This window comes from Capricornis sumatraensis, chromosome 8 (genome assembly GCF_032405125.1).
Source record: "Capricornis sumatraensis isolate serow.1 chromosome 8, serow.2, whole genome shotgun sequence".
Taxonomy (NCBI): Eukaryota; Metazoa; Chordata; class Mammalia; order Artiodactyla; family Bovidae; genus Capricornis; species Capricornis sumatraensis.
Window position 1 is genome coordinate 76,491,979 of NC_091076.1, and position 27,383 is coordinate 76,519,361.

Sequence of the window (27,383 nt, forward strand, 5' to 3'; positions counted from 1 at the left end):
AAATGTGACTCTGAAGAGAACCCTCAGATTCAAAGAAAAAGGCCACACGGTAGACTAGGCAGCAGCTTTTTTAATTTGAACACTTTCTTAAGGACACACCTCCAGTACAGTTAACAAATGGTTATACCTGAAATCTGCTCAGAGCGGAACTCAGGCTCCACGGTTGCAAGGCCACCACTGGCTCACTTCCATGACAGGCATGTATTACCTTTCAGAGCTGAGCTGGGCTGTGCTGTGTCCCAGTACATGGCACTAATGGGTGTGAGGTGCACATGTAGGATCTCAAATGGAGAAACAGAGCTTGGTATACAGTATATGGTTTTGTCCTTTAGCTTTAGGTAATATTTTTATACCTGCCAAATATGAGTTCCGAAAGGTAATACTATACCTGCCTAGAAATGGCTAAGTGACTGCCGATGAAAAGCCACATGGTAAGGTAGGTTACAGGTAAGGGGTAAAATCAGGTTAGACATGCGTGGGAACATGTGTACGTGGACTGAATACAAGCACAGGAACACTTGTGAAACCCGACCTTTTCGTTTGTCTTGGAGGGCTAAACACTGCCTTCCAAATCAATTTCCCATTTATACAGAAAACCCAGTTTAAAGAGGTGTTTCATACCAGAAAGACATTGTTAACAAAACCTAGTCTGTTTGAGTTTTTCTAGCAGATTTTTCTCTAAAAAGTGGGTTCCAACAATTTGCATCTGCCACTGTAAAGACTGCTCACACTCTCCTAATCATGATTTTATTGGCCCAGAACCATCTTATGGAGAAAAACATGAGCAAGGTGCCCAATCTCAGCCTAGCAGTTCCCTGGGAGCTGTAGTTCAGTTCATTCAGGAAGATTATGAATTATCCACCTTGATTACTACAGTGCCAGTTTTAATAATAATCTAAAACAAATAAGCTTGGAGTTTATCCAAGGAACTGATCTTATACTGACATAATTTAAAGTGATTGCATTTTTGGAATTAATAAAAATTCCCTGTAATTCAATGAGGATACATGTTTCCTTTAAAGGAAACCCAAGTACCCCATTCTACAAAAGGACTTTAAACCAATTAAAATGTTTCATGCATGCAAGCCTATAGCACTATTTCCATAATTAGTATTTACTTTCAAATTCATAATCATTAATGTAAGACTACAGCAGTAGCCCAAGGAATGAGGTATGTAGGCCATATCTTGTCTTATGGAAGACAGAAATAAAGATCTTTAGGGCTAGTTCATTATCACTTCATTTATAACAAAGAATTCAAGTTGTAGGTTTACTTGAGCCAGAAAATCTACCTAATCCACTTAATTCCCACATAGTTCCTTCACACCACCAACCACAAAAAGTACTTGAAAATAAGAGTTTTAGTTTTGAACCACCTGTACGATGAATTATTGACAAAACAGCATAGCCTTCCACTGGCTAACAGTACTTGCATGTAAACAGTGACCACACATCCATTCTTGTGCTTTCTGCAACACTTCGTAAGGCTACGGCAAAGACAACCTGTCCACTGATGCTTTCTGACACAGGAACAAATTTAACCTCATAGAAATGACAAAGCAGATTTCCAAACTGATGAACTAGGTGGGTTTCCCCAACTTCACCATGAGCATCATCACACTCCAGGTCTAAAATACAAAAGAAAAATACTAAACAGGTATCTGCCAAACCTAGTTATCACCATTTTTGTATCTGACAATTTTGAAACAAATAGAACTCAAATCCACTGATTCAAGTTGAAAATAAGCAGCAGACTTATACATTTATACTAGGTGTTGTCAGACAGACATAGCTTGTTTTACTAATGTTTCTTCCACTGATCCAATAACTAAAACAGTTTTCAAAAGTAGATGGTGTGGGTTCAGCCTGACCCTGGTACCTGTGGGTCCACAAAACTTACCGGGTAGCAGAAAAAGTGCTTCCAAACAGTTTCTTGTGCTTTTCCTTTAACCTCAACTTCCAATACATATAGCCCCAGCCAAGTTTTCAAATTCTCTTAATTCAGTTCCAACTGAATTGGTTTTGTTTGCCACTGTCTTATGGTTCTCAGGCAAGTTTCAGTAGCATTTAAGGTCCTCCAACGCAAGATAAAATGGTTTAAAAAAAATACACTGAGCTAGGAAATACAGTCACTAGCCAATGGCCTGCTCTCAAACTTCATATTTTAATATAAAATATTCATACCGCATACTACACCTGTCTGCTAGCTGAACACTGTTACTGATGAACTCTAGACAACAGGAAAAAAAAATTCTCTCTTCCAACACCTATGAACAGGAAATGTCATTTCAAACACTATTAGAAGGGTGCTTTAGGGCAGGGAAATGTCGATAAAGCAGGCAAGGAAACAGCACTTTCTCCAGCACCAAGTCTGATGCCACGCTGCTGGAGCCCAGTCTGGAGCCTGGTCAGTGTTCCCGTCTGGAAGGTCTTTTTGCTGCAGGTTCCCCTGGCTGTTTGCTGCTCCTGTGCTGCACAGTCTCCTCCCACTAGAATTAAACATTCCTCCAGTCTTCCTTTGTGTGTGTGTGACGACTTCTTCAGTTACGAGTTAAATAATAATTAATGTTGCTCTAAAGATGAGTTAAAAACCCAAAGTGCAGGCGAGAGTCCTGCCATGAGGGTGTCATGTCTCGGGGAGCTGGTTAATGTCTGTCAGTTTGGTGTCATTCAGAATTGCCCGGATTCTCTCCAGGGAGTCCGCCTGTCGGATCCGCTCTAATTGCACCTAGAGAAATAACGCAGTGACGTAAGTGCAGGTGGCTCTTGCTTGACTTTCTGGTTTACTGTGACTGGTTTGGCTGAAATGGAGATAACTCACCAGAGACAAGCTACTTCAAAGAAGGCAGTGAGAACAAGTAAATTCAAAAAACAATTTCTGGGAGGGAGGTTCAAGCGGGAGGGGACATATGTATACCCATGGCTGATTCATGCTGATGTTGGAGGAAATCAAACACTACTATAAAGCAACTGTCCTTCAATTAAAAATAAGTTTTTAAAAGATTAAAATAAAAACAAACTAAGAAATACTTCCCCACAGCTGCTGTGTAACAGACCCAGTGTAAGGCGCTGGGACTATGGAGATGAGTGGGACCTGATCCCTGAGAAGCCATAGGGGAGGGAACAAACTTTACAGAATTTCAGCACAATATACTAAACACTATGCCTGGGGACTCAAAGAGGGTTCCACAGGGAGGAAAAAGCTAATAAGCAGGGCCTTGGAAGAAGGAACAAGAGGGCAATGAGACAAGGATGCTTCCAGAGGGAACACCATGTTGGGTGTAAGGAACCACAAGTAGTTTTTAAAAATTAGAGTATAAAATGCAAGGTGTAGAGACAGGCCTGGTTGGTTAAAGTCTTACATGTCATGTAAGGGCTTTACACACCACTCTTAAGGGCAGCAAAGAGGAAGAAAAGGGGTACATGTGAGGGACAATGGAGGGACAGGTTTCCAGCTGAAATGACCAGGCAGGAATATGGGGCAGGGGCAACCATAGTCTCTAGTCTTCTAGGCTTTGTCAGAGGTTGAGTCAGGGATTAGAAAATTCTCCTGGAGGCCAAGAACCCCGAAAGTGCCTCCTCAGTGTTCCATCTAGGGGTTTCCCAAATGCCTCACCTGAAGGGTCTGAGAAAGCTTTACAAAATCTCTCTGCACTTGTTCACTGACGTCTAGTTCAGTCTGCAATCTCTGAGCTTTGTTCTTCTCTTCAAACATCAGTTGTTCGACAGTAACCTAAAAAATACAAGTTTTGAATGAGGATTAATGCTGGAAAGCCACAGATCAGTCACTCAGGAAACTGGGCAGCACCTGTTCCCTACTGCAAGAGAGGAAAAGAGTGCCTGTCACCCTTTAAGATAGTGTTAGTCTCCCTTTATTTCTGTCTTCACAAGGCAAGGGTGCAAGCTGCCTAAGCTACCTGCTCTAGACCCTAAAGTGAATCAAGTGTTCGAACCAAATTAAAACGAAACTGCAAGCCCCACCTCTCACCCCCAGCAGCCCACTGACAATGACTAATCATCAAAAATTAGCTGCTGTTAAGATCAACAGCTATCATAGCAACAGGGAGAGAAACTTCAGGGTTTTTCTCTGACAATCATGACAATTAAGCATCTGCCAGGAAAATCCTCTGAGTCAGCCTTAGGCAGCCCTGCTATCTCCAGTCTTCCTGACAGAAACCATCAGGACCCGTGCATGTGAGCCTTTCTAAAATCAAAGGACTATCAAAAAACACATTTTTACACTTAAAGGTCAGACCACAGCCCCCCTGAAAGCAAACTTACCCCACAATTAGCCCCATGCACTTTTATTCTAACAGGACTAATCAGAATGTGGGCAGCAAATACGATTCAGTGCCCCACTGGATAAAATCAATTGAATGGAATGGCACTTCCAGAGCAGTGTCTCTGGCTTTGATGGTGCCAAGTCTGGTTCATGGCCTTCAGCCAGCGGGGCCTGTGACAGAGCCCCACAAAGCTGGCAGTGTGCAGAGACCTAACCCAGCTCTGAAAAGAGAAATCCATTTTCTCCCTGAAACAGAGAGTCACCAGCTTTCAGAAGGGGACTCTATCAAAAGAGCAGGGTTTTTTTTAAACAGGGAAGATGTGATCCCACATCCTTTACTTTGCTGTGGTTTTTAAAATATTATTTATGTATTAGGCTGGCCAGGTCCTAGTTGTGGCATGCAAACTCCTAGCTGTGGCAGGTCGGATCTAGTTCCCTGACCAGAGATCGAACCTGGACCCCCTGCATTAGGAGCGCAGTGTTAGCCACTGAACCACCAGGAAAGTCCCTGTTTTTTGTTTGTTTTTTTTTTTTAATGAAACTACCAACAAAAATGTTTCACCTTAGCAGCAGTTTCTTTCTTCAGCTGTTCTTCCAACGTCATTTTCATCTCCTGAAGACTCTCAAGCTGTTGAGACTTCTCTCTTACTGTGGACTCCAACTGTAAAATTAAGAAGGAAAAAGCTGAAACACAAGAAACTCCCTGCAGGTGACAGCACGGCTGCCAGAGGAGCCAGCAGCCTGCAGAGCCGCACCCAATGGCTCGTTTTCCTAGGCCTTGGGTATTGGCTCTGCTTGGAATCCTCTCCTTACCCTCTGATATCTGTGGATTTTCAGTCTATTCTTCAAGACCTATTGTTTCTTTTACTAAACGTTTATTAGGTACCTCCTATGTGCTGCAGGAGAGACAGACATCTAAGTTAACTGTGGCATACGACCATGGATGAAGAAGCACTTAACTCTGCCAGAAAAGTTGGCAAGGGCTTCCTTGAAGAGATGACATCTGACCCTTAAAGGGGCTGTAAAAGGGAGAAGGTGGAGAGAGACTCCAAAAGGAAGGAGTTGACACAAAAATAATGAGTTAAGGAACTGAGGTGCTGGCCCTGGAGGCTGAGGCCCAAGAGGCAGTGGTGAGGCAGGGGAGCCCAACCGGGCTAAGGGAACTACTGAAGGGTTTTAAACCAGACTGGCTCACAGTCAAGTTTATAATCTTTAAAGATCACCTTGGTTTCAATACAAAAATTAATTGGAAAGGGATACATTTTGGAGTCAGGGAAAGAAGTTAGGCTGTTACAAAGAGTTAGGTGAGTACTGAAGTCAACCCAAACAGTGGGAGTGGGGAAGACAGACACACTGGGACACTGGTGACTACTGCCAGCACAACCTTGACTGCACAGGGAGGCCGAAGCCAGATGGCAGTGGGTGAGGAATGACTGGGAGGTCAGGAAGTAGAGATGACTCTTTCAAGAACTCTAGGCATAAAAGGAAGAAGAAAGATTGGTAGCTGGAGAAAGAAGTGCAATTCAAAGAGAAACTTCTCCCGTTTACTAGGAGGCCTCTGAGCCTCCTAGTGGTTATGCAAAATGGAAAAAACCAATTAACACACAGAAGTTCAAGGCCCACAGTGAAAGAGGAAGACAGCGAAGATGCCAGGAAAAGACGTGAGTGGTTCAGTCAAAGCACATGTGCAGTGACAGAAGACTGGTCAGAATCAGGTCATCACCCCTTCTTAAGATGCAAGAAAAGAGAAGACTGGGAGGAAAAAGGCAAACATGTTACTGCGGAGGCAAGAGCTGAAGATGGTCCTGCTTCTGATAGGGGTACAAGGCCATCATGAGGTGAGGTGAGTGGTGACTGAACAGCCACTGCAGGGAACGGAAGGGAACTAAGAACAGATGAAAAGCTACTGAGCAACATGTGGCACCAGGAGCAGGCGTGTTACTCCTTCCAGTGGTCCAAGAGGCAGAGAAGGTGGACACCAGGATTAGTCCTGGGTTGGGCATATCGAGTAAGGTCAGCAGAAGGACAAGGTACGAGGGGGCTTGCAGGCACTGGGGGAGACTAGCTAAAGAAACAAGCTCTGTCAGACGCCACTTAGAAGCAAAGAAAGAAAAGTCATGAGGAAGCTGCTAAAACCAGAAGAAAAGGAAAAGTTCAAGGAACTGAATGTCTGAATGAGGTTCTCAGACAGATAAACCTATAGGATAAAGGGCTAGAAAGATGGTAGACTGGGGTCAGGAGATATGAGCCTGGAGGGAGATGTCAGAAGTGGGGCAAGGTGCAGGCAGGAGTGTGGGAAGGAAGGGCCGGGTGGAGGTAAAGGTCACTGACTCAAGGAATTATGAGGCCAGTGAGCTGAACAGGGTCATTTACCAGAAGGTGTTCATGAGGTCTAAGAGACAGAGACTAAGCCAGGTAGAAAACATCACCTCCTGTTTGTAACAGACTTCATACATATTTCCATGGTAGCTTTAAGTACGTATCATGTTAAGACCATGCCTTGGGTGGTCCAGTAGCTAAGACTCCATGCTCCCAATACAGGGGGCCAAGGATCGATCTCTGTTCAGGTAATTAGATCTCACATGCCACAACTAAGACCCAGCGCAGTCACTTAAATCAGGCAAATAAATATCCTTTAAAGAAAAGACCATGCCTTGCCTATCTTCCCACCACAGTGGAAGCTCCAGACTAAGTCACATCTCAGTCTTCCCTGTATCTCCTCCCGGCAACACAGAGCAGGCTCTCATCAATATCTACTGTCATCAGCCACTATTTCATCACATTCTACTATACTTTTCCTGGGAGTTCCTTGAAGGCAGGGACTATGTTCTAACTATACTTTATTCCTTGAGTATAGCACAGTAGGACTCCAATAAACACCTATTAGCTGCTGACAGAATCAATTTGAAACTTGTGAAACTTACCTGTCCTTTTTCTACTTTTATTCTTTCTAATTCAGCTTTTAGGCTAGAGATGGAAGCTAGGAGGAAAAAAGGAGACATGTTAGCATTTACTGATTATTTTGCATTTAAATCTTAAAATGCCCTTTTGTACCATAGCTCAATCTCACAACGAAAGGAGTCAAATGTACTGAACACGGTGAGCAGGGTGGTGGTGGGGGACCAGCATCCTCTTCTCACAATTATCCCCAATCAATCAGCATAACATTCAAGCTCGTGTCAAAGTCAGAGCACACACCAATGAACGCTATGGCATAAACTATCTCTGCCTCAAATACCGGCACTTCACGATGTGGTGGGGTGGGGCGGGGTGACCCTGGCAGAAGGCTGTTAACACTTCTAAGTTCTGAAGGGAATGCCACCTCTCTTCTCACAGGCTCCAGTGTCTGGGTTCAAGTCCTGAGTTCCCTGTCTATTTAGTAACTGCCAGAGAGGCACCAGAGCTCCTAAAAAGATGAGTTTGGGTTTTTTTTTTAAATCCTTATCAGGGGCTATATCAGAACATGTGGGGAAAGGGACTGAGTCCTTACTTAGTTCCATCCTATACTTTCTGTTTTCTACATCCCAAGACTATGTACTACTTCTTATAACTAGAGAAGTTTTATTCAGTGCCTCCAATTCTAAACTACATCACTTTTATCTTCACCTATTTCTTCTTTGCAGTTTTCTATTTCTAGCTGCAGAGTTTCTTCAAGATTTTCTTTTAAACACTGTTCTGCTTGAATCTGCTCTTTCAGGAAAAGTATTTCAGCCTTCAGCTTCTCTTCCATGTGATCTGCCGCTGTCCGCACGTTAACGATATTCTCACGGTATTTTAATACCAACTCCCGGAGTGCCTGGATCCAAGAAACAAATAGTTATTGGGTTTTTAAGGGTGAAAGAAAATAAACAAAAACAGCTAAAGATTTTCTGCAACCAGAACTTCAGATATTATTTTAGACAGTTCAAAACTTAGGATGTTGAACCCAACCCTTCTGGGCTTCAAGAGGCAGGTGTCATGCCATGTTAATATTCAGTATGTTATAGAAATAAGATAACATTGCCAAGCAAAAAATGTATATTGTGAACTACAAGTTTTTCCCTCAAAACTGTTTCATAAACGGAAAAATTAAAATGTTGGATGACTTACAATATGGGGTTCACTATGAATAGCTTAGACACTTACACTATTATCTGCTTAAATTTGAGAGGAGTTAGTGAATGAAGACCAAAAAGACTGAAACTCAGAAGCAAGTGTGAACTCCAAGATGACAAAATATACTTATTTATTTATTCATTCAAATAAACACTTGTTGAACATCTACCACAAAGGCAAAGTACTGTTAGGTCTGAGGCAAGTATGCAATGAGAGGCTTTCTAAGGTGATCAGCTGTTTTTTGTAATAAATTCAGTTTAAGTCTTATTTTACTTTTTCCCTTAATTTTAGTTGTCTTCTTCTAAAAACCCTCCCAATTATATCCTAAAGCAACCCTACAGTAAAAACTGGGCTTCTTAGATAAATACCAAATGTATATAAATTAAAGAACAGCAAGAAAAAAAAAGTAATCGAAAATCTGTATCAAGAAAAATTTCATTAAGATTTATTAAAGAATCAAGCTTTACAGGCTAGACTGGTTATAATCTTCAAGGATTCTTGGATTCTTGGAATTTCTTAAAAATCTAGGTATTAAAAGTCTCTACAGAACATGGAAGAGAGGAATCTTTCCTGCCAAGAGAAAAGTTTGACAAGGAAAGTGGTATACTGACAGCAAAAGTAGACAGGTCCCCCAAACTTTCTCCCTGATGATACCAATCACCAGTTCAGAAAGGACAGAGAGCTCTTCAGAGTGTCAGTAACCTGAGCTGAGACCACAGGCTGGGGGAGGGCAGGGAAAGGAGAGGGAGACAGCAAAGAGCTAAAAGGAAGGGCAGGCAATGGAGCCTGTGTAAATAAGAACAAAAAATAAGTCATGTTAACATCTATAAGGAAAACAGAATGAGGTCCAAACAGTAGGGGATGAATCTGTGCAGGATTAGGAAACACTGTTAAGCTATAAATCTCTGTAATGTCTGACTTTTTAAAATTTAACAATTATAAATTTCTTTAAAAAAATTCACCCAACCACAAAAGAATGGAAGTGATCAAGTGTTATAAAAGTTACCAGAAGACAGAAGGAGTGTGCTGTATCCTAAGTGCTATATAGAAAACCTAACATCACAAGGAGCCAGCATGGAGACCCCCTTCAAATATTTCATTTCTGGTGCATTCTCAATTATCCTGCAAGAATGACAGAGACCTTCAATTTGGCAAAGGATTCTTAGATACAGAATTGAAAGCATAAGCCAACAGAAGAAAAGGAGAGATAAATTGGACTTTATCAAAATTTAAAACTTTTAGGTTTCAAAGGACACCATCAAGAAAATGAAAAAGACAATCCACAAAATGGGAGAAAACACTTGTAGATCATTTATTTACCTGATAAGGTACTTATATCTAGAATGTATAAAGAATTCTTATCACTCAAAAAAATAAAAAGCAACCCAATTTTAGAGTAAGCAAAAGATCTTAAAACAGGTATTTCTCCAAGGAAGATATAAAAATGTCCAATAAACATATGAAAAGATGCTCAATAACCATTAGGGAAATGCAAATTAACCTTAGGGAAATAGAAATCAAAACTACAGTAAGATACCATTTCACACCCTCCAGGATGGCAATAATCACAAAGTGAGATAACAATGATTGTTAGTGAGAATGTGGAGAAATGACCCAGCAAATTCACTCCTAGGTTTAAACCCAAGAGAAATGAAAACATATGTCTGACACCAAAACCTATATGTGAATGTTTATGGCAACATATTCATAGTCCAAAGTGGAAACAACCCAAATGTCCATTAGTAGACAAAGGGATAAACAAAACAGCCATATAGTAGAGGATTATTCGGTCATAAACACGAATGAAATACTGATAACATGCTATATGACATGAACGAACCTTGAAAACAAAAAGATATATGAAAGAAGCCAGACACAAAAGACCACAAATTACATGATTCCATTCATATGAAAGAATGGACAATCTACAGACAGAAAGTAGATCAGTTGTTGCTTAACGCTTGGGGAGGAAGGGCTGAATAAAAGCTAAGGGGATTCTCTTTGAGGTTATGAATATGTACTAAAAATGACTGTGCTGATGGCTACATATCTGAGAATATATTTTAAAACATCGAATTATACACTTTTAACGGGTAAATTACTTGGAAAGTGAATTATATCTCAGTAAAGTTTGTTGTTGTTGTTTTTATTTTTTTTTTGGCCACATTTCCAGTTGCGTCCATGTGGCTGCAAATGGCATTATTTTGTTCTTTTTCATGCCTGACTATTTTCCATTGTATATTATGTACCACGTCTTCTTTATCCATTCATCTGTAGATGGACATTTGGGTAGTTCCCACATCTTGGCTATTGTGAATAGCATTGTTATGAACATAGGGGTGCATATATCTTTTTAAAATCACAGTTTTGTCCACATATATGCCCAGGAGTGGAATTGCTGGATCATATGAAAACTTAATTTTTAGTTTTCTGAGGAACCTGCATACTGTTCTCCACAGTGGCTAAACCAAGTTACATTCCCACCAACAGTACAAAAGGGTTTCCTTTTCTCCACACCCTCTCTAGCATTTGTTATTTGTAAACTTTTTTTAAAAGAAAAATGTATAGACATTTCAAAAAATGTACTTGTTTACATTTTTGATCATATAGAAAACAAGTTACCTCCATGGTGTCTGGGAGAATGAAGTCTTCTGCTTGTTGTAACGACACATGCAAGCTATGCTTTCCCTGAAGACTGTCATTATCTTTCTGTAACCTCACCAGTTCTTCTGAAACCTGTTCCCGTGACTGCATCAGCACTGCCTAAAATAGAAACAGACACTAATCACAGCCAGAAAGGTAAATCCTGTCTGCTGCTAACTGCACCAGTGAAAAACAAAGGTCAAACGAAATAAGGGCTGAGGATGGAGGGTACATGACAAAGCTCTGTAAGACTCACAGCAAGCAGACCAGAGATTTACTGACTTACAGCCATTACATATATTCAAGGGGATAGGAAATGAAGCAAGTACCTGAGCTCATTCTCCACTGATTCTACCAAAGGCTTGAAGGTAATGAATTTCTTCCCCCACATCCCTAGGACCAGCATCTCTAGCTCAATGGAAGAGGTTTACATAATTGAGACTTGTATCAAAACACAGTGCGTATTCCAAGACAACTATTTCCTCACAGCATGCATTCCACAGGAAGTAGGGAGAAACAGAAAGCAGTGACTTCATCTTTCATTACACACATATATGTTCAAGCTCAGGACCACAGTGAGTGGCTCAAGGACCCCAAATATTAGGAAATACGGGGCATTTGAGAAGCTCATTCTTAAAATGGAACATGTTCTTACTTTTTCTGCTGGCTGATGTATAAAACAATTTTAGGTATTTCCTGTGAATTTATATCATATAAAAGTCAGCTAATTTGAGTATAACATACAACTGCAGATGCAATTCTGTAAAAGTATTTCTGATAATTTTTAATACTAACCATTGAACTTAAAACATACACTTAACAAGAATACTCCACCGTCAACATTTGTTTAGCAGCTACTATTCTAACCAAGCATTTTACTGCCTATGGGAAACAGGGATAACCAACAAACTGCCCTAGAGAAGCTCATGGTGCAGTGGAGGGAAAGACCAGTAACCCCAGAATCACCTAACCATACTACAGGTGCTGTAACAGACAAGGGTACCGCAGTGATAAAAGGACAAAGGGCATCTAATTAGCAGAGAGGGTTCAAGAAGATTTCCCATAGAAGGTGACCACTGCATTCCGAAGGACAACCAGGCTGCTGGTAGGAAGGCAAGGTCATGCAAAAGTTTTGGTTAATTCCACCGGCTCTTATTTATTTCAGACCAGAATGCTGCCTTATGCTTAATTTCAACCCAACAAAATATTAGCACTCTACTACCTTTTGGATATGAAAGAAGGGAAAAGAGAATATATTTGTTTATTACTGTAACAAGGAAAACAGAAAGATAAACCAAGAATACTTGTAAAATACCATGTATGGGAGTGGGTGGGAACTGAGTGAAAGGATGAGGGAATGGCAGTGAAATTTCTAAGTGATTACATATGCTTATGGTTCTGATTTATGAACCATGCTGCTTGTTCAGAAAACAAAAAAGTAAATGAAAAAAGAAGAAAATCAAAAATGTAATACACAGCTCCATTTGCTTCTGCTTGTATTCAACAGACTGGTTCCAAATAGGAAAAGGAGTACGTCAAGGCTGTATCATGGTCACCCTGCTTATTTAACTTCTATGCAGAGTACATCATGAGAAACGCTGGGCTGGAAGAAGCACAAGCTGGAATCAAGATTGCCAGGAGAAATATCAATAACCTCAGATATGCAGATGACACCACCCTTATGGCAGAAAGTGAAGAGGAACCAAAGAGCCTCTTGATGAAAGTGAAAGAGGAGAGTGAAAAAGTTGGCTTAAAGCTCAACATTCAGAAAACGAAGATCATGGCATCTAGTCCCATCACTTCATGGGAAATAGATGGGGAAACAGTGGAAACAGTGGCTGACTTTATTTTTTGGGCTCCAAAATCACTGCAGATGGTAACTGCAGCCATGAAATTAAAAGACGTTTGCTCCTTGGAAGGAAAGTTATGACGAACCTAGACAGCATATTAAAAAGCAGAGACATTACTTTGTCAACAAAGGTCCATCTAGTCAAGGCTATGGTTTTTCCAGTGGTCATGTACAGATGTGAGAGTTTGACTGTGAAGAAAGCTGAGTGCCAAAGAAGTGATGCTTTTGAACTGTGGTGTTGGAGAAGACTCTTGAGAGTCCCTTGGACTGCAAGGAGATCAGTCCTGGGTGTTCACTGGAAGGACTGATGTTGAAGCTGAAACTCCAATTACTTTGGCCACCTCATGCAAAGAGCTGACTCATTTGAAAAGACCCTGATGCTGGGAAAGATTGAGGGCAGGAGAAGGGGACGATAGAGGATGAGACGGCTGGATGGAGTCACCAACTCAACGGACATGGGTTTGGGTGGACTCCAGGAGTTGGTAATGGACAGAGAAGCCTGGCGTGCTGCGATTCATGGGATTGCAAAGAGTCGGACATGACTGAGCAACTGAACTGAACTGTATTCAAACTGAATACTACATGGATGAAATGATTCAGCGGAATGTTCATAACAAGAGGCAGAAAAGAAAGAAAAACCAATTCAAGTAATTTTTGAACACAGCACCCAGACTGTAAATCCTCACCTGGGATACATTCTCAGGGTAAAAATAACTACAGTCATTCTTTGGTATCCACAGAGTATTGGTTCCAAGACACGCTCCCATACCAAATTTGAGATACTCAACTCACATATGTGGACCCAATGGATATGGAGGGCCAATAAATAAATGCTGAACTTCACTTAATAGCTTTGCTGTTGGTAGCAATATTAATGTAATCATTCTAAAACTATTGTGTCCCCATCTTAACCAAGTGATGGAACTTAATGTCACCAACAATGGAACCACCCATCATAACATGCCTCTTGTTATGAACATTCCGCTGAATCATTTCATCCATGTAGTATTCTTTCCCAAATGTCTGACCATGTGGAAATAATCAGACAAATGCACTCTACAAGGCAAATGGTCTGGACTCTTATTAACAATGTTAATGTTGTAAATGCCAAAGGAAAAAAAAGAAGTGGGTGACTATTCTAGATTGAAAGAGAACAAAGTGACATGACAACAGAGTAACAATATGTGATCTCTGACTGGTTCCTTGATCAAAGTAAAACCAGCACTAAAACAATCCAGGGCTTTGGGGAACAATGGTTACATTTTAAGCACATAACAATAGTATTGTGATTATGTAGAACACCTTCTTTGTTCTTTGGAGATACTGAAATATTTAGGAGTGTCATGATGTCTACAACTTACTTTCAAATGGCTCAGGAAAAAAAACAAATACACATGTACATTATAAAACCTACATATATATGAAAGAGACTGAGTAACAACTGGAAGCACAATAAAATGTGGCAAAATATTAACTGGTAAGCCTAAGTGAAGATCTTATGAGTGTTCATTCCATAAACATCTCTCAGTTTGAAAAATTTCAAAACAAACTGTGGGAGATATCAAGATTCCAACCATTACCATAGCTACTCTTCTCTGAAGAGAAGAAATTGAATAATGAAACTTTGCCAGCATTTAACTGTTTTTGGGGTCAGATTATTATTTCATAGTCTCTAATTAATGCAAAGACATGAAACTCTCCAGTCAATGTTGAGAATGAGCTGTTCCTCAACAGACCAGGGCTGGTATTCAGGGGTCAGCTCAAGGCCATTCATATACTGACCCAATGCCCCTCAAAAACAAACAATTACCATACAACCTAGAGTTTGTGTGTTTTCCCGTCATCCCTGGAGGAGATGGACAAGAGGCAACTCTGCAGGATCACTCCAGCAGGACCAACACTGGTGTAATTTACAAAGGGCCGTCAGATGCAGGGCTCCAACTCTGGGAAAATGCAAAAACAAGGCAAATGGAACCTGCCTGGGGAGGAGGAGGCCCAAAGCTGGAGAACAATTCTGCAGAGGTTCCAGGCAGTTCTTGTTTGGGAAGCTATCTGTTCGTATTCCTCTCAAAATTGACAGCCTTCTGGAAGTTCTCCATTAGTGTAGCAATTATGATGCACTTTTATCATATCATAATGCCTATGAAGTTACTGAGGCTTTTTTTTTTAATAAGTCAGCTCTCCAGGAAAAGTACAGTAGCTGCTCAAAAGCTGTACCTCCTAGGGCTTTTAGAGGTTAACGTTTTGCTTGTATTTATAACTGAAAATTAAATGCTAGTCCATAGTTCATTTTGTTTAGATTTCTCAAATCAAAGAAAAGTAAGTTAAATGTGATCATTTTTTTTAATCAAGAGGTAAGTTTAAAAAAAGAATAATCTCTTTACATAATCTTGTTCATTATTAATGTTCTGTAGGCTCTGAAGAGCATAACAGGAACCACTTTGGCCAGGAAGATAAAGTCATATTAAAGATTATTTCAAGATAGGATGCATTTAATATGTTGTTGTTAAGTCACCTAAGTCGTGTGCTACTCTTTGAGACCCCATGGACTACAGCATGCCAGGCTCCTCTGTCCTCCATGATCTCTTAAGAGTTTACTCAAAATATTTACCATAGTTAATATTTATTTAACTGTTAACTTACCATCTGTTCCTGAACATCCCTCTTTGCCTGAGAAAACCCCTGCTGTAACTCTTCAAGTAAGATTTCTGATGCTTGAGCTCTTAGGACAAGTGCAGAGATCTTGAAAGGAAAAAAAAAAAAAAAATCATACACAGAAAATATGGCTATTAGGAATCTGGCTATTCTGAAACTAACTCTACTATCTCCTGCTTAATGTCCAGAATTGATTTTTTTAGTAGTTCATAAAACACCACTCATCTATCATTCAACAAATACGTATGAACCTACTGTGTACAAAAGTCTCAGCCTTTCAGATGACACAGGCAGGACCAAAACTCCCCAGGGGTCACCCACTGCCATATATGAACAACGCATTATATGGCCTCTAGACATAGATATTAATCCATGTGATCCAGTTATAAATATTATTCTTAAAAGAGCTAGTTAAAAATCAAAAAAATTTTGAAACTGTCCACACACACACACAAAAACCCACACAGTTTAAAGGATAAACAAATCTTCTCTGAACTAGCTGCAGTCTTCCAAGATGATGTACTTAAGAGAACAGATACACGAGAAACTCCCCTGAATTAGTTTAATGTTCCCGATGAGGGGTTTATGTACAAGTTGATGACTTGTATATAAGAGTGGTAAAATAAAAATAAATTTGCTTAGACATTTTAAGAATGATTAGTTTCAGAATTCTGTCTCCAGTAGTAGCAAAATAGGTAATGTAAACCAACCTTCCTGCTGAGAATTAAGAAAACCAGACAAAAATAACCACAGAGCCGAGGACCAGAATGAGGACACTTGGGAGAACTGGATGCAGCCTCTGCAACAGCTCTTCTCCAGAAGCACATGCCAATTCCAGAAGAAACAGATGCGACACTGAGAAACGGAGCAGGGCGTCTCAGAGCCTCAGGAAAAGGGGCAAAAGTTAAGAGTCCAAGACCCACTACACAGGAATCCCTGGTAACACCCTGCACTTTGGATTGGGTCCCCAAAGAGACACACCCAAGAGTATAAGGAAAGAATTTAAACTAATCCAACCTTCACAACTTCATATGATCTCAATTCCTGTAAACAAATTAAGGTGATCCATGATTGGATTATTGGTGACCCACAACTAGTTGTCTGCCTCTAAGAAAAATTATTTCATTTCAACAATTTTCATATATAATGTCTAGCACTCAAGTAAGAATGCACAAGAAAAGACTATGATAAAAAAAAAAAACAAAAGGAAATGATAGAAAACAAAACAGAAACAGACCTACAATGAATCCACGTATGTTACTAAAAGCGGACTTTAAAATAGCTGTATTTGATCTGTTCAGAAATTTAGCCCCACCAGAGATTAAATGGAAACAATAAAAACAACCAAATGGAAATAATAAACTAAAAAAGCAATTATCCAAATTATTAAAAATTCAATGAATAAATTTAACAGATTAGACCTACTGGAAGAGAAAATCAGTGATCTGACGATAATAAAGACACATGTGCAAGAATGTTAGAAAGTGTGTTCATTCACAGTAGTCAAAAACCAGAAACAATCCAAATATCTCTCAACTGTAGAATGGATAAATGAATTATGCTATAATCATGTTATAGAATATACACAACATTAAAAAACCTAACCACTGATACACAGAACAGGATGGATAAGTCTCACAGACACAATGACCACTGACTGGATGCTAAAGGCTACATACTATATGATTCCATTCATAAGAAGTCCAAGAACAAGCAAGACTAAAAACATAGTGTTAAAAGCTAGAATACTGGCTACCTCTAAGTACAGCAGGTGGGGTATTTACTTATTAGTAAAGAACATAAAGGTATTAAAAATGGTCTATATCTTGATGCAGATGATAATTTATTACCTGGTAAAATTGTCCACAAAATAAAGCTCACCAAATTGTACACTTGAGAGTTATGCACTTTACTATATCAATAAAAAAAATTTTTAAAGAGACATATGGCTGAGAATATTCCAATTATGAGGTAAGACATTTGGTTCAGAGATCCAAGATACCCTGTGATACTCCAAATGGCAGAAATATGAAGAAAAATATACTGAGGTATACAGTAGAGTACAATTGTTAATAACAAAAACATTTTTAAAAAGAGCTAGGGAAAAAATGACATTTTACCTTCAAAGGAGCAATAATAAGACTGATAGCTGACTTATCAGAAACATGGAAGCCAGAAGCAATGGAATAATAACTTCTAAGTGCTGAAAGACAACAACGTAAGTACTCAGAATTCTACACCTGGCCAGAGTATCCTTCCTGAAGGAAGGTGGAAGGAAAAGATACCTCTAATAAGCAAAAATATGAGAGAATGGACTTCTGGCACTGTCCAAGAGGACTAAGCCCACCAAGGCCATTCTCTCCCCTGATTACACCTAAAAATTTCTGGGTAAAATACAAAAAGCAACTACCTGAGGACTCTAAAAACTAAACAAAAGCAGACAGTTCAGAGAGAGAAATCAAAACGAGAAGAAACAATTTATACGGCAGTTTACTGCCTATTTGGGGCTTTTTCCTATTTTCTTGCCAGCATGAATCTGAGAGCGGCTCCAACTGTAAAGCAACAGGAGATGCGGCAGCACAGGAGCAACCACTGCCTCTCTGATCACAGGGCCAGGACAGGGACCCTGTGAGCTGAAGAGGAGAGCGGCACTGAGAGAGAGCTACAAGAGGTGCCCGAATTCTGTGCGTGAACCAGCACAAGTCTCACACTCACCCCTGAGCTATATACACACAGGGACACAGCCAGAGGAGCACGGCGAAGGCTTTCAAAATGAACTGACATTAGAACCACCTACTACACTAGGCAAGACAGAACTTATGAACTGAACCTAATCTGGCTAACAGAACTCAGTCTCACAAAAAAATATTCATAGTCTCCGAGATCAATCTAAAAGTACTTGACATAGAAAGAATCAGGAAAATGTGGCCAATTCTCAACAGGAAAGAAAATCAATATATGCCAACCCCATGACGACCTAGATTGGAATTATCAAAGATTTTAAAGTAGCTATTGTAACTATGCTGCCTAGAGTAAAGGTAAATACTCTTGAAACGAATGAAAACATAGTTCTCAGTAGAGAAACTAAAAACTAAAAAAAAAATGAAAAAACTGACTATCATAGAATCTGGCACAAAAACAGGTGAACAGATTAGTCAATTAAAATAGAGTCCTGAAACTGACCCACACATGTATGTTCACTTGATAGCTTACAAAGATGATCTTGCAGAGCAATGATAATACGGTAATCTTTTCACTAAATGGTACAGGAATGGACTATCCAAATGAAAAAAAGAATGTATAAAAATTTACCCTTATCTATAGCTTATATATTAAAGCCAGTTCTAGATGGATTTTGGATATAAATGTGGGTAGCTATAAACGATGAAGCTTCGACAAAATATATGAAAATATCTTCATAACCGCAGGATGAAAAAAATCACTAAATCATAAAGAGAAGGATCAATAAATTTAACTATATTATTCAACTATATTAAAGTTAATAAACTTCTTCAAAAGACATCATTAAAATAACAAAAACATAAGGTACTAGGTAGAAGACATTCGGAACACATCACCAAAGGTTCTAACAAGATCATGTAAAGAATTCCTAAGAGAAAAACAAGCGAAAAAAAAAGAGAGAGAGAGAACCCAATAAAAAAAATGAGACCTGTGAAGTAATTTCACACATACATACACACACACAACAATAACCCAATGGCAAACAGACACAAAAAATGCTAAATAACCTCAAATGCAAACTAAGCCACAATGAAATACCATTACACACCCACCAAAACAGCTATAATTAAAATAAAACAAAACAAAGTCTGCCAAGACTGTGGACCCAGAGGAATTTGCTGGGGAGAGTATACACTCATACAACCACTTCCTGGCACTATTATCTCCAAAAGTTGACATACATTTTGAACATTTTGACCCAGACATTCCTTCCACTCCTAGGCATATACCCAGCAGCAGCAACATGCACAGAAAGTCCTATACAAAAATTTCAAAGTAGAATTATTCATAATATCCCAGAACTATATACAACCCAAAGGCTAATCAACATTAAGATGTATAAATTATAATATAGCCATATAATGAATTGTATAACTATACCACAATGAAAATAACAACTGCCACACATTTGTAACCAGAAACGTCACAATGTTGAATGGAGAAAGAAAGACACAAAAGAATACAAACTATATAATTCACTTGTTAAAATAAAAAAGCAGACAAAACTGATCTAATGGTGTTAAAGTTAGGGCTATACTTACTTCTGGGGAGAAAATAGTAAGCGGAGGGGGGAAGTGAGGGTTTCTGACGTACTAGCTAATTTTCTATCAGTCAGTCTTGGTGGTTATATAGATATTAGTTCAGGTATGTTTGGTATATCTGTATATAAGGTTGGGGGTTTTTCTAGGCATGCTACACTTTTTCAAAAAGTCAAGAAGATAACTGGGATCTTTCTTGTCAGCAGGTTTCTTGTGCAGCAGAAAAACCTAATAAAAATCAAAGGGGAAAAGGGAACCAGAGCCTCCTGATTATTCACTAATCAGTTATTTCAAAAGCTATTTTCCTTAAATCTGTAAAACACACACCAGAGAAAGATCATTTTGAGATATTTTTATCTGAAGGAAAATAACAGAACCGTCAGATCTTCAGGGCAAGAAAAAAACGTTACTTTGTTTTCAGAACTCTTATTTGAACAACTCAGTCGTCTCCCACGGGTCACATTCTAAAACCCTCATTTACCTGGTGACTTGAGTCTTCAGTGCTCTGCTTTATGAAGTCCTCCAGTTCCTGTTTATCTTTCATTGTCTTCTCTAACTGATCATTTGCTTGCCTTAGCATCACCTGTAGTTTTTTCACCTATGCAATTTTAAATGTTAATTAGAAGGAAGTTCCAGAATTTTCATAGAATTTTTTTAAATCCCTAGCTCCAGAAAATTTCAAATATAATCTTTTTTTCTTGAGAATCATATTTTTCAGTGTGGGAAAGAACTGAGATGAATTACCTTGTTCAACAACTATATTGTGCTTTACAGTTAACAATACGTCTTTCATATCCATTTGAAAATATACGCTCTTCCTCTCCTATGTCTTCTAGACTAGGGCCCTGGCCTCCTTGACTCTAATCTGTCTTCAGCCTCCAGTCTACAATCCACACTAACACAATAAATATTTCCAAAATGAAAGTCAAATCATATTAAGTCCCTACTTAAAATCCTTAAATGCCTCCCAAAGTCTTCAAGGTAAAATTTAAACCCCTTCAGTCATCACAACACTGCTCCCCTCAGTGATCTCATCATGGCCTTCCCTTTGGAGCTTCCTTTCCCACCATTTCCCCCCACTCTCTCTCTTCTCTATCCCCAGACCCTCACATGCCCTATGCTTAGCCACATGAACTATTCATACTCCCTGGAACACACAATTTTCCTTCAGGACTGTTCCTTTGTACAGCTTTCCTCTCCTTCAACACCCTTTCCCCACCAGCTCTAAAACAAACTTAGCTGAACCCTAACCCTAACCTTCCCTAGTTAACAGCCCATAGTTAAGTTAGATGTCTCTGCTCCTCATCTAGTTCTACTCGTACAAGAACAACCCACACTGAAAGGATGGCTTGGGTTGAAACACTAACAATTCCTCATGAGCAGTACTGTGTTCTCTCTGTAGCTGAACACTAAGAACCCAGCAAAGTGCCTACACAGTTGAAGCAAGAGCAAAATGTCTGACATGACTATGGAACCCAAGATGACCCATTCCTGTACCGAACCACAGGCCATCTATTGCTATATTAGCTTCACGGAAAGCTTTAGAAGTTTACCTTTGAGCCATCAAAAACACACACACACACACATATGGAAGAAATTTACGCCAAAGGCATTTGAAAATATTAAGCCACCATTCTAATCAGCTTAAGCTTAAAGACTAGGGTAGCACTTCCATAATAACCAAAGAACAATTGGGAAATATAAGAAAAAAAGTTATTTTTTCCTTGTATATACTTTCACAAGTCTACTCTCATGAAATTCTATAGTATTTGCTAAATGTTATCAAGGAACCCACTATTAGGCACTGTATTTGGAAAGTTCAGTTCAGTTGCTCAATTGTGTCTGACTCTTTGCAACCCCATGGACTGCTGCACACCAGGCTTCCCTGTCCATCATCGACTCCCAGAGCCTACTCAAACTCATGTCCATCAAGTCAGTGATGCCATCCAGCCATCTCATCCTCTGTCGTCCCCTTCTCCTGCCTTCAATCTTTCCCAGCATCAGGGTCTTTTTCCAATGAGCTGGTTCTTCGCATCAGGTGGCCAAAGAACTGGAGTTTCAACTTCAGCATCCGTCCTTTCAATGAATATTCAGGACTGATTTCCTTTAGGACGGACTGGTCAGATCTCCTTACAGTCCAAGGGGCTCTTAAGAGTCTTCTCCAACACCACAGCTCAAAAGCATCAATTCTTCAGAGCTCAGCTTTCTTTATAGTCCAACTCTCACATCCATACATGACTATTAGAAAAACCAGAGCTTTGACTAGATGGACCTTTGTTAATATGCTGTCTAGGTTGGTCATAGCTTTTCTTCCAAGGAGCAAGTATCTTTTAATTTCATGGCTGCAGTCACCATCTGCAGTGATTTTGGAGCCCAAAAAAATAAAGTCTGACACTGTTTCCACTGTTTCCCCATCTATTTCCCATGAAGTGATGGGACCAGATGCCATGATCTTCATTTTCTGAATGTTGGGCTTTAAGCCAACTTTTTCACTCTCCTCTTTCACTTTCATCAAGAGGCTCTTTAGTTCTTCACTTTCTGCCATAAGGGTAGGGTCATCTGCATATCTGAGGTTATTGATATTTCTCCCGGCAATCTTGATTCCAGCTTGTGCTTCTTCCAGCCCAGCCTTTCTCATGATGAACTCTGCATAGAAGTTAAATAAGCAGGGTGACAATATACAGCCTTGACATACTCCTTTTCCTATTTGAAACCAGTCTGTCGTTCCATGTCCAGTTCTAACTGTTGCTTCCTGACCTGCATATAGGTTTCTCAAGAGGCAGGTCAGGTGGTCTGTTATTCCCATCTCTTTCAGAATTTTCCAGTTTATTGTGAACCACACAGTCAAAGGCTTTGGCATAGTCAATAAAACAGAAGTAGGTGTTTTTCTGGAACTCTTTTGTTTTTTTGATGATCCAGCGGATGTTGGCAATTTGATCTCTGGTTCTTCTGCCTTTTCTAAATCCAAATTGAACATCTGGAATTTCACGGTTCACGTACTGTTTGAAGCCTGGCTTGGAGAATTCTGAGCATTACTTTGCTGGTGGGTGAGATAAGTGCAATTGTGCAGTAGTTTGAACATTCTTTGGCATTGCCCTTCTTTGGATTGGAATGAAAAATGACCTTTTCCAAAGTCCTGTGACCACTGCTGAGTTTTCCAGATTTGCTGGCATATTGAGTGCAGCACTTTCATAGCATCATCTTTTAGGATTTGAAGTAGCTCAACTGGAACTCCGTCACCTCCACTAGCTTTGTTCATAGTGATGCTTCCTAAGGCCCACTTGACTTCACATTCCAAGATGTCTGGCTCTAGGTCAGTGATCACACCATCATGGTTATCTGGATCATGAAGATATTTTTTGTATGGTTCTTCTGTGTATTCCTGCCATCTCTTCTTAGCATCTTCTGCTTCTCTTAGGTCCATACAATTCCTATCCTTTACTGTACCCATCTTCGCATGAAATGTTCCCTTGGTATCTCTAATTTTCTTGAAAAGATCTCTAGTCTTTCCCATTCTGCCACTATTTCTTTGCATTGATCGCTGAGGAAGGCTGTCTTATTTCTCCTTGCTATTCTTTGCAACTCTGCATTCAAATGGGTATATTTTTCCTTTTCTCCTTTGCCTTTCACTTCCCTTCTTTTCTCAGCTATTTGTAAGGCCTTGTCAGACAACCATTTGCCTTTTTGCATTTATTTTTCTTGGAGATGGTCTTGATCACTGCCTCCTGTACAACGTCACATACCTCCATCTATAGTTCTCCAGGCAGTCTGTCTATCAGATCTAATCCCTTGAATCTATTTGTCCCTTCCACTGTATAATCGTAAGGGATTTGATAAAGGTCATACCTGAATGGTCTAGTGGTTTTCCCTACTTTCTCCAATTAAGTCTGAATTTGGCAATAAGGAGTTCATGATCTGAGCCACAGCCAGCTCCCAGTCTTGTTTTTGTATTGTATTTGGAAAGGTCTTGTCAATCTCAACATATCTGATTTACCAAATCTTAATTTCTGTGACCCCATAAACTACCCTATTTCAACAAATTTATGACAAGACGTAGGCAATAAGCAACAAAGAGTCCAAATACTGGTTAATGTAATATTCAATTAACTTTTATCCAATAAGCAATAGTCAACCCCTTATCTCCCTAACCCTCCATATCATAAAGCACTTTCCATGTGTATGCATTCATGACAATAACCTGTCTAGGCCTTGAGCAGAAGGAACAGGCTGGAGAGGAGATATGCCAGCTGAGCTGACCAGTGTGGTACTGGGCAAGCTCGCCATGCGAAGACACACAAAAGCAAAAATTCTGTCATGTCCTCCCACTGGAAATGTAACTGACATCACATGCACCAGATTATTTCAGACTTCACAAGATGGATAAACTTCATAAAGCAAATTGGGAGGGGTAAAAGGCAATTAATTCAGCACCTCCAATGAAAACAACAGCTTACCAGTTTTGCACACCCCAAAAGAAACTCACCTGGTCTCTTGTTTCAGCCTCCTGAATCTGAATTCCTTGTAATTGTTTTTCATAATTGGAACACATATCACAGCGTCTACCAAGTTTATTTCCAGCATTGTGTATCTGAGGGACACCAAAATTATCTCTTATCAGAGAGAACAAAATAGGTCCACAAAACATACACGAGGAATACTTGTAGTCTTACCTATGCTACTCAAAGTAGAAAACGGAGTAAACAATTTATTCAGGGACTTATGGCAAGAAGTTATAATATAGAGTTGAATTCTAAAAAATCCTAAGTCCCATGCAAGTATGATAGGAAAACAAGGGACATAACTTTATCACCAAGAGGCTCAGGACCCCAAACTACCACATTTGGGGGAAACATAAGGAAAGTAAACAGTACTATACCATGGCACACACAATTTAAATTGATACTAGCCAACAAGAGGAGACGGGAGCTCGGAGTGCCAATTAACCATTTCACCAGCTCCAAGCACAAAGCAGGTATGAAACAATTAAGTAGCACCTTTTCACATGTTCTGCATAAGCCCAAGGAGAATAGTTTCTTTCAACCTTAATAAGCTGTTCCACCTGCTAACCAAGTTTCTTTAAAGAAAAGTAGCCCTGAGTAAAAGAAACCACTGGAAGTTGTACAACATGAATCCCAATCCAGGTTTTGCCTCTAAGCCAAAGGGGAAATTTGAGCAACTCACTTGACCTTTCTGAGCCAGTTTCCTTATCTCTAAAGTTGGAGAAAATCATACCCTGATTGTCTCATTATTATCAAGAAGGTCAAAGAGAAGAGGTATGTGAAAGGGCTTGTAATCTGTAAAGCACTATGCAACTACATATTTAAGCTTTTATCTCCTAATCTTACTTCTTAGTTTGCAAATACTATTAGCAGGAAAATTAACCTCATTAAAGGTTGCCTTCTCTTCTCTCCCACATTTTCCAACCCCACCTTAAACTCTCAGCATCAACTAGTGAATAAGCATCTGTACTTCAGACCTCAAAGAAAGATGAATGTATGAATCCTAGAATACACTGAGATTATGCAAAACTGCAAAGCAAAACAAATTCAGGCTACACAAATTTAGCTATGCTATTCAGGCAGATCACTCCAACTGAAGATGTGTGACATCAGGTGATGTTTATACTCAACACAATCAGCTAGTAAGTTCCCTTCTCTGTCATAATCACCTGGAACAGCGAAAGCAGAAAATGTAAGGGTCAGACAACACAGATTAACCCCATTTTCTGGCAACAAGTGTGAGCACTGGCTCCAGGGCTATCTCTTGAATGAACAATAAATTCAGAGCTACCCAGGATCCTTCAGAGCAAGCAAGAGGCAAAGCCAGGAGAAGAGCTCACCTCTTTCTGCAAGAGATTCCATTCTGTCTCACTGACTAGGCGGTAGCCACTGGGGGACACATAAGCACTTTCCATGCCCTGTGTGACACTCGACAGGAGGGATGCTGTCTCCTCTTGCTCCGGTGTCATCGCCTTGATTGCTCTCTCCTGATCTTTGGTTAACATAAACCCACTTGGCATTTGCAGTGACCCGAGGGAGGCAGTATCAAAGTTCTCAGTCACCGAATCTGCTCCTACCAACGGTCCGAAATCTGATTCGTCCAGGTTCCCAGCAGATTTTGCTTTGCAGTTATAGCCTAAAGCTTTGGATTGCAGCGAGCCTGAAGTTCCCAGGCTATCTGTAGACTGTGCTCTCCTGAGTCCATCTTTAAACACATCATTGTCTGGTTTACTGAAAGGATCCCCGGATGGCAACAGTAAGTCTGCATCCAGAGAATGGACTGAACCATGGGTGCTATCTAAATGTTCCTGAAATGGGAAAATATATTGCCAAGTTAGACAATTCCTGTTATTTTCAAAGAGAAAAACTATCACATTTTATAAAGTATTTTGCCACATGTTACACATGACAGTCTTTCGTATGCTGCCTCTGTATATTCACTGAGCAAATATTTACTGACTGTCTTCTATATGCTGAGCCCTAAACCAAGCACTCAGGATACAACTGTGAGCAATCTCTGACCCCAAGATGCTTACAGTTTCATGAAAAAAATAAACAAGTGAACCAAGTAAACAGGCTATTAGAATATCATACTTGATAAAATGATGACAGGTTTCAGCTATGTACTGAATGCTCTGGAAGCTCAAGGAGAGGAATTCAGTCCAGACACAGGAAATCAGGAAGGTCTCCTGAAATTTGGTGTTGGGTATATTGAACAAGGGGTCCTGCTGTATATCCAAGTGGAGATGTCCACCCAGCAGAGGGACAAAGAAATCTTTAGATAGAGATTTGGGAGTAACCACACCATATAGTAATAATTATGACAGCAAATCAGAACACCTTGGATGAGTCTGCAGAATGAGAAGAAAACCAAGGGCAAGGCCCTGAGAAACATCACTTTTGTCCATTTGGGAGATGGACAGAGGAAGGAGTAGCCAGAATAGAAAGGAAATGAGGAGAATGTTGTATGCTGGAAACCAAGTTTCAAGCAAGATGTAATCAGCACATTAAATAAGGCGTCCATCAAGTGAAAGAAGCCAGACACAAACGGTCACACACTGAATGATTCCATCCATGTGAAATATCCAGAATAGGCAAATCCAGAGACCAAAAACAAATTAGTGGCTGCCAGAGGCTAAAAAGAAAATAAAGTAGGGAGTGACTGCTTAATGATATATGGGGGTCTCTTCTGGGGGCAATGAAAATGTTCTGAAACAAGACAGGTGATGGCTGCACTACACTACAACTATACTAAAGGTCATGGAATTGCACATTTTAAATGGTTTATTTTTATGTGAATTTTATTTCAATTATTTTAATGTGGGGCAGCACACTTCCAAAGTCAAAAAGCACAGCAGTACCATTCTAGCACAGTTAGTAGGAAAATTAGAAAACAAGGAAAACGTAGCAAGTTTTTCTAAAAATTTAATTTATTCAATTTAAATAACTGGCTTTTAAGATAATATCCTTTCTACTTTTTGCTGTTAATATCTTTACTTTCATGAACTATAAAAGACTAAAATATAGATTTCTTTTAATGTTTTAAAAATATCCTTATTTGGCATAATACAAAGTCGATA

The 27,383-nt window shown here is 39.7% G+C and overlaps 1 protein-coding gene across 1 annotated transcript in view; it reads right to left on the bottom strand.

Annotated features, from left to right (window-relative positions):
* Positions 1-79: 79 nt before the first annotated feature.
* RABEP1 (rabaptin, RAB GTPase binding effector protein 1) overlaps positions 80-27,383 on the bottom strand; it is a 91,999-nt gene continuing 64,695 nt past the window's right edge. Inside the window, exons 9-18 of the mRNA XM_068975980.1 lie at positions 25,644-26,111; positions 24,288-24,392; positions 20,286-20,402; positions 15,513-15,611; positions 11,000-11,140; positions 7,889-8,078; positions 7,207-7,262; positions 4,845-4,943; positions 3,617-3,733; positions 80-2,728 (exon numbers count right to left, since the gene is read on the bottom strand). Of these exons, the coding sequence (XP_068832081.1) occupies positions 2,627-2,728; positions 3,617-3,733; positions 4,845-4,943; positions 7,207-7,262; positions 7,889-8,078; positions 11,000-11,140; positions 15,513-15,611; positions 20,286-20,402; positions 24,288-24,392; positions 25,644-26,111 (1,494 nt within the window). The 3' untranslated portion in view covers positions 80-2,626. The remainder of the gene's footprint in view (positions 2,729-3,616; positions 3,734-4,844; positions 4,944-7,206; positions 7,263-7,888; positions 8,079-10,999; positions 11,141-15,512; positions 15,612-20,285; positions 20,403-24,287; positions 24,393-25,643; positions 26,112-27,383) is intronic.